Source organism: Rhagoletis zephyria, unplaced genomic scaffold (genome assembly GCF_001687245.7).
Source record: "Rhagoletis zephyria isolate East Lansing unplaced genomic scaffold, Rhagoletis_zephyria_1.1 Rzeph_scaffold_00105, whole genome shotgun sequence".
NCBI lineage: Eukaryota > Metazoa > Arthropoda > Insecta > Diptera > Tephritidae > Rhagoletis > Rhagoletis zephyria.
This window is the reverse complement of record NW_016157189.1, coordinates 484353-492846: the sequence shown is the minus strand read 5'-3', so window position 1 is coordinate 492846 and position 8494 is coordinate 484353. Positions and strand designations below refer to the sequence as shown.

The window sequence follows — 8494 nt, the reverse complement described above, 5'->3', positions numbered from 1 at the left end:
ACCACAGGAGCTTCCAGCATCAACAGCACCAACACATATACACGAACACCGACACCTGTTAATAAATAAAAGCATAAAATTTTTTAAATTAAAGGCACGTGGTCCAAATTTCACTGGACTTAGATTATCTTGTGTAACATTTATTTGGTTAATAATTAAGAAATCGCGAGTGATTTTGTGAAAATTTATAGTTTTAATTGCAACCGAAGTGCTAAGTGACAAACACACACGCGCATATATATGTACATACATTTGTGGGCGCTACAGCCATTTCAATATTAAACATGTGCGATCGGGTATATAAACAAGTAATTTTTAGCAAAAAAAAAACCGACTTAAAAAAAATATATATATATCTATATATTTCATGATCCAATGATCGGATCTAAACCAAATTAGTATGGGAGACCTCTGAAATCGGTTGATGTGGTGCAAAGTTATGCGGTAACATACATAAAAAAAAAAAAAAAAAAACATATTCCGACGAACTGATAACCTCCTCCTTTTTTGGAAGTCCGTTAAAAAAAAGGCGGTGTTTTGTTTTCCTTGTGAATTTTCGCGACACAATTTGCAAGAAGTTTCTTTACGGTGATTAATTCAAATAGTTTAATTTTATTAATCATATTTTCCTTGGTGACTTGCATTTTACTTCCGAAATTTGCCAACAACAACATTGCACTTGTATTGGGTTTACATAACCAAACTTTTCACTGCACCGAACTTTGGCACTTGCAATATTTCCATTTCACAAAATCACTTTCGCGTTTGCATTTAAGTTATTAAAAAACCAATACATATTTTGGGACTATTCCGTATTAGCTAAATTGCTGTGTTTTCGATATACATTATTTATTTGCACTTGTCGTATAAAGCGGTTGTACATAAGAATCACTGGTTTGGTTGGCGACCAATTTCTTGTTAACAAACAAACATACATACATACGTATTCTTAAAACGCATTTATATTGCTAAATCGGTGTGAATAAACATAGAAAGTTTACAGATACAATTTGAAGGAAAATTAGAGAATTTTTGTTACTTTGTGGTTGAATTGGTGGTATTTTGGTGGTGCATTCTGCTTATATACATTGGGTATATAGTTTTGGGTTACCTTGACATAGGATTTTCTTCGTGTGCTACATTTACGGTTGGAAAATCGGCTTTTCTTGAGTCAGTCTCTCATAGTGATACTTCCAAAATTTCCTTGGGAAGTTGTTATTTCGTAAGTAAGTGGAAAAATTAAATAAAATGGAAACATACACCCGGTTAGCAGATTCGGTCATTGAGTTTGACACAGAATTTCTGAGCACTCCCACAGGTGAGCACACCAAACATTCTCTGAAAATTCAGCAAAGCGAGCGTAGTGTACTGTGAGAGAAAGCCAAAGCACTCTTTGACGAAGTTCTGACTACTGACTCAACTAGTGCTAAAGATCTTAGCGCTATAAGAAAGAAAAGTAAGATCTGCTATGCAGCATTTGTCCGGTGTATGACAAAAATTAACGAATATTCCGAAAAGTTGGAAAAATCAGAAAAGGAAAGTGAAGAGATGTCACTCGCGTCGCATAGTTTGCATCTTACACCTTGCGATATTGACGTTTTTAAAGGTGACTATCTGTCGTGGCCAACTTTTCGTGACATGTTCACGGCAATTTATATCTTGAACAAACGGCTTACACCCATACAGAAGCTTTATTATCTGAATCAGAAAACGCAGGACGAGGCCAAAGAAATTGTCAAGAAATGCGACTTAACGAATGAAGGCTTTAACACAGCCTGGAAGAATNACACCCATACAGAAGCTTTATTATCTGAATCAAAAAACGCAGGGTGAAGCCAAAGAAATTGTCAAGAAATGCGACTTAACGAATGAAGGCTTTAACACAGCCTGGAAGAATCTTTGCGATAGATACGAAAATAAGAGGATCCTAGTTAACACTCAGTTGAAGATTCTCTTCAACTTGAATACAGTTGAGAGCGAATGTGGAAGCTCAGTAAAGAGATTACAAAGGGATATAAATAATTGTATATCATCCCTAGAGAGTCACCAGATTGACATTTCAAACTGGGACCCTATTATTACGTATCTGTGTTCTACTAAACTACCTGAGGAAACCCTTTCGCTGTGGGAACAATCGGTAGANTAAAGAGATTACAAAGGGATATTAATAATTGTATATCATCCCTAGAGAGTCACCAGATTGACATTTCAAACTGGGACCCTATTATTACGTATCTGTGTTCTACTAAACTACCTGAGGAAACCCTTTCGCTGTGGGAACAATCGGTAAAAAATAAAACAGGAATATCCAAGTGGTCAGATATGGACCGATTCCTTTCAAGCAGGTTTCAAACGTTAGAATCGGTTTCAGGTTTAAGAGGAATCAAGACTTCGAAGTTTTCAAAAGTGCCAAGTCATAAGCATTCCTCTGAACCTTCTCACAAGAAACTTGGCGTTTTTCAAACTAGTGTCGCCAAATACATGTGCAAAATGTGCCAAAGCAACGAGCATAGAATTCATATGTGCCCAAAATTTCTGAAGATGTCTGTAGCTGATAGAATCTCCTTTGTAAAAACAAACAATAGCTGTTTTAACTGTCTGTCTTTCGGACATTCGGTGTCGAAATGCACGAGTTCTTACAACTGCGCCAATTGCCATTCTCGACACCATACGCTCCTACACAATCAGACAGCACCGCCTAAAACAGCTACCAGGGAAAATACTTCTAATCTTGCCGACAATTTACCATCAACCTCCAGACAGGCACAATTGAGGAATCAAGCTTCAAAGGAGAAAAGTAAACAAGTAAAAAAGGTGCAATCACATCACGCTAATACTAGCAAAGGCGTTTTACTCGGCACTGCTCGGGTTACTATTCATTATAATGGCAAAAACTATGCTGCTAGAGCTCTTATTGATTCTGGCTCTGAGTGTTCCTTCATTACGGAGAGGCTCAGACGCAGAATAAACTTGCCTACAAAGAAAATGCATGCTCAAGTTTCGGGCATCAATAATACGGTTTCTGCACAGGTAAAAGAAGCGTGTTCTATACAGTGGCGTTCACCGATTGACCCATTCATTTCAATTGATGCTACCAACTCTTACCGGGAATTTGCCAACTTGCGACATTAGCGCACTAACACAACAAGCTTTTTCTGATCTCATCCTGGCAGATAAAAGGTTTTATGTAAATGAGCAAGTCGATCTTGTCTTGGGAGAGGACATATATCCCCATATAATCTTGAGTGGCATTAAGAAGAATGTTCTTAGTACCCTTCTGGCACAAGAAACAGTGTTCGGTTGGATACTGACTGGTCGTGCTGATGCAGTCAACTCAACCAACGATAATAGAGTATCGTTCTTCAATGAAGTGGCCCTAGACAAACAGCTAAGCTCTTTTTGGGAACTTGAGGATCTTCCACGAGATAAAACTGCAACAGCTGAGGAAGCAAAGTGCGAGGAGCTTTACAAGCGTACAACACAGCGGAATCCAGATGGGAGGTACATCGTGTCGCTTCCTTTCAAGGCGGAGTTCCCGGCTGATATAAACTTAGGGCCATCACTCAAAATCGCGTTTTCTCAATTTTACAAGAACGAAACTCGACTTAGAAAAAATCCAGACTTACAGAGGGAATATAACAAAGTCATAATGGAATACGAGACAATGGGCCATATGTCTAAAGTTAATGCAATTCAGTCAGCAGATGCAGTCGACAGTTACTATTTACCACATCACGCTGTGGTAAAAGAAGAGAGTACTACGACAAAGGTTCGGGTGGTTTTCAATGCTTCGTCGTCTTCAGCCAATGGTGTCAGCCTGAACGATATTCTTCTTCCAGGGCCAGTGCTTCAGTCTGATTTACCAGTGTTGATTCTCCGCTGGAGACTTTTTAGATACGTCTTCAATAGCGATATTGAGAAGATGTATAGGCAAATTCTTGTAGACGCCAACCAAACGAAGTACCAACGAATAATTTTCCGTACGTGTCCAAACGAACCAATTAGTATTTACGAACTAAAGACGGTTACTTTCGGTATAAATTGTGCTCCTTATCTCGCGATAAGGACATTGCTCCAGCTAGCTGATGACTCAGAAAGCCTCTATCCTATAGCCTCGAACATTTTACGAAAAAATATGTATGTCGACGACGTTCTTGCCGGAAGACATACTATTGACTNAGGAAGCAAAGTGCGAGGAGCTTTACAAGCGTACAACACAGCGGAATCCAGATGGGAGGTACATCGTGTCGCTTCCTTTCAAGGCGGAGTTCCCTGCTGATATCAACTTAGGGCCATCACTCAAAATCGCGTTTTCTCAATTTTACAAGAACGAAACTCGACTTAGAAAAAATCCAGACTTACAGAGGGAATACAACAGAGTCATCNGACTTACAGAGGGAATACAGCAGAGTCATCATGGAATACGAGACAATGGGTCATATGTCTAAAATTGATGCAATTCAGTCGGCCGATGCAGTCGACAGCTACTATTTACCACATCACGCTGTGGTAAAAGAAGAGAGTACTACGACAAAGGTTCGGGTGGTTTTCAATGCTTCGTCGTCTTCAGCCAATGGTGTCAGCCTGAACGATATTCTTCTTCCAGGGCCAGTGCTTCAGTCTGATTTACCAGTGTTGATTCTCCGCTGGAGACTTTTTAGATACGTCTTCAATAGCGATATTGAGAAGATGTATAGGCAAATTCTTGTAGACGCCAACCAAACGAAGTACCAACGAATAGTTTTCCGTACGTGTCCAAACGAACCAATTAGTATTTACGAACTAAAGACAGTGACTTTCGGTATAAATTGTGCTCCTTATCTTGCGATAAGGACATTGCTCCAGCTAGCTGATGACTCAGAAAGCCTCCATCCTATAGCCTCGAACATTTTACGGAGAAATATGTATGTCGACGACGTTCTTGCCGGTGGACATACTATTGACTCGGCGATAAAAGCCAGGGATGAGATTTCTGCAGTTTTAAAATCAGCTGGTTTTCCACTTAGAAAATGGACTTCGAATTGCAATAAAATATTGCAAGGCATACCAAAAGCACATCTTCTGAGTGAAAATTTCTTAGAGTTTGAGGAGACAAGCTGTGTAAAAGTACTAGGTATAAGGTGGAACGCGCATTCCGACCAATTTTATTTTATAGCCAAGCCAATAGAAGATAACGTCAATCCATCCATCCCTAAACTCTTTGACCCATTAGGTTGGCTAGCTCCAATGATAGTTGTTGCGAAAATACTTATGCAGAGCATATGGTTATAGGGTACAGACTGGGACGAGACGGTGTCCCCAACAATACTAGATAGATGGCAGAATTTCACGAAAAATTATCAGGAAATCAATAATATAAGGATACCACGGTGGGTATCTTTCTCACCAAAGGAAAAGGTAGAGATTCACGGATTCTGCGACGCATCCAATTCCTTGCCTAGATTAGAACTTTGCGGGGCGGTATTACTGTCAGAAATAGTCGAATCATTCACCAAAAATCTTGAATTAGGCCACCTAAACATACTGACTGACTCGACGATTGTTCTGGCGTGGATATGCAAGCCCCCATGTTCGTGGTCTACCTTCGCTGCCCACCGAATTACAAAAATCATAGACAAAGTAGGGAACTTGAGCTGGCTTCACGTCGATTCAGCTACGAATCCCGCAGATTTAGCAAGCAGAGGCATACTGGCGAACAAATTGGTCAAAAATTCTTTGTGGTGGCAGGGACCTTCTTGGCTACAAGAAAATAGGGAAAAATGGCCTACCCAAGAGACAGACTTCACCACGAGCATTGAGGAAAAAAGGATGCACGTTCATTCAACAACATCGACAGACAAAATCCATGATNTGAGGAAAAAAGGGTGCACGTTCATGCAACAACATCGACAGACAAAATCAATGACATTCTTGACCGGTTTTCTAGTTTACCGAGGGCTTTGAGGGTGATATCTTATATATTGCGTTTCTTTCAAAGAACCCATCCGAAGACAAAAGCTTCTTTTCAGTCGGAATCTTGCTTAATTTCATCTAATGAAATTAAATCAACGACTACTCGCCTGATTAAACTTTCTCAGAAGCAACATTACGGAGCAGACATCGCAAAACTGAAAACTACAGAATGCATCGAGTCTAAGAGTGAAATACTCCCTCTTAATCCGTTTCTGGATAAAGATGATGTGCTGCGGACGGGGGGTCGTCTTGGTACATCTCTGGATCTAGCGTACAACGAACGGCATCCAGTAATACTCTCATACAATTGTAGATTATCCCGCCTGATTGTCCAATTCATCCATGAAGCTTCTCTCCATGGTGAGAATCAACTAATGTTGCGTCTCATACGAACGCAGTATTGGATTCCGAAGGTGAAACGATGATAAGGTCCACAATCCATAACTGCAAGATCTGCACTATCTATAAAAAACGCGCGCAAGGCCAACTAATGGGGATTCTTCCACAAGAGCGAACAACTTTTTCGCGACCATTTACCAATACTGGGGTGGATTTTGCTGGACCATTCGACATTAAGAGTTATCGTGGACGAGGCTGCCGAATTTCAAAGGGTTATGTGTGTCCATTTGTCTGCTTTTCTACCACGGCCATTCATTTAGAGGCCACAAGCGATTTGAGTACTCAATCGTTTTTAGCAGCATTTTCCAGATTCGTTTCCAGACGAGGGTGCCCAAAAAATGTGTACTCAGATAATGGGACAAACTTTGTAGGAGCATCACGGGCTTTAAAAGCGGAACTAAAGGCATTTCTATCCGAAGCGCGGACTAATACGTTATCAAAATATGCCCATCAGGCATTGACTTGGCATTTCATACCTGCCGCAGCTCCGCACATGGGTGGTCTGTGGGAGGCAGGTGTGAAAAACCACTTTAGAAAGATCGCGTCTAATATGAAGTACACATTTGAGGAATTCAACACTACTATGCCGAGTTGAGTCGTGTCTCAACTCACGTCCACTGAGCCCGGCTTCCAATGAACCATCTGACCTTGAGCGCTTAACTCCAGGTCATTTTTTGGTAGGCGGACACATCTTGGCTCCACCAGAACTAGATGTGAACGAAAACCCAGCCTCGATCGGCAATCGTTGGCAGAAACTGAAAGCCTTGCATCAGAACTTCTGCAGGAGGTGGAAAACGGAGTACCTTACCGAACTACAGAAACGGATAAAGTGGAAACATCCTAAATCCAACATAAAAGTGGGAGATATGGTGGTCATAAAAGAGGATAATCTTCCACCTAACGAATGGAGATTAGAAAGGGTGGCTAATTTGCACCCAGGTTCTGACAATCGGGTTCGTGTTGTCGACGTGAAAAGGGCAGAGTGACAAGACCGCTTGTCAAACTGGTATTGCTACCACCCAACGCTCCAGAGACTGATGAAACAACATCCTCTACCTAAGCTACAAGCCAATATTAATTCGACGCCTGAACGGTTTTTATCATAGATTCTCGAAGACTTAATTAATCCCACTTCCTTTAATTTCTAAGAATTCCACCTCTCATCAAAAAGCATCAACAGGGATCGGAGTATTAAACAAAAAAAGGTATATATATTGCAACGAAAATAGAAATGTATAGCAGCAGGCAAATAATGGAGCCCCAGCCATAGTCGTAACCCTCCCTACATACATGCTTGATAAATGATTACTATAAGTTACAATACCACTCAGAAAAACTTACCAGTCTCTGCTGAATTCTCGTAGATGCCTTAATTTGTTTCAGGGAGCTGTCTTGGCTTCATTACAGCACGGGAGCTTAATTGCTTTATCTGCTGGAGCTCATTCTGGTTTATCTACGTATGCTCGCACGCCTGCCGGTTAAGATAATTACCCGGACGCACAGCTAGTGGATAACCGATAATCCCAGAAATCCTGCCCCCACCGTCAGTTACATGCACACGTTTTCATATTTTCACCTTTCCATCTCCTCTCCATTTCCGAACTGATTTTTTTTATAAGCCCCCGCTCGACACGCAACAATAGAAATGCCAAGTCACAGACGTGAATTTCGAAAAATATTTTATTGAACTTCATACCAATCTTCACAAAGAACTTTGGTGTTTTTTATTAATCAATTCTAATCTAGAAGTCACAAATTTCGCTTATGTCAATATTCCACAAATTCTATCCGAAGCAATAAAGTTTGAGTTAACAATGTTAAGCTATATATTGGTTCTTTTTTCTCAAAAAACTTAGAGTCCATATCGAAGTATACACAGAATTTATTTTATTTTTTTTCCTATATATACACGTTCTCTCATTTCGTTTCTTTTACATTCCATGGTAAGTTAGCGCAATGTGGTAAGAACATTAAAACGACTCCACCTTATAGCACGAATGCATTCATCGGGTTAAACACCGGTCTAGAATTTAGCATAGGGCAGACATGGGCACTTTTTTGCCCGCGCAGTAGCGAAAGTGCGAGCGCGGGCTGGAGAAAGGGAAAAACAGTTTACGGGATGAAGGGTATGAAAAGTTGCGAA

General features: G+C 40.5%; 2 protein-coding genes and 1 pseudogene across 2 annotated transcripts; all 3 read left to right on the top strand.

Annotated features, from left to right (window-relative positions):
* Positions 1 to 1444: 1444 nt before the first annotated feature.
* On the top strand, positions 1445 to 2146 carry LOC108377294 (uncharacterized). Its single transcript, XM_017633557.1, has 2 exons — positions 1445 to 1674; positions 1787 to 2146. Exons 1-2 carry the CDS (start codon positions 1489 to 1491, stop codon positions 2144 to 2146), a joined length of 546 nt encoding a protein of 181 aa, XP_017489046.1. The 5' UTR covers positions 1445 to 1488.
* Positions 2147 to 3088: 942 nt separating this feature from the next.
* Positions 3089 to 4279, top strand: LOC108377283 (uncharacterized). Its single transcript, XM_017633547.1, has one exon. It carries the CDS (start codon positions 3089 to 3091, stop codon positions 4277 to 4279), a length of 1191 nt encoding a protein of 396 aa, XP_017489036.1.
* A 137-nt stretch (positions 4280 to 4416) lies between these two features.
* LOC108377272 (uncharacterized) lies at positions 4417 to 6946 on the top strand (annotated as a pseudogene).
* The last annotated feature ends 1548 nt before the right edge of the window (positions 6947 to 8494 follow it).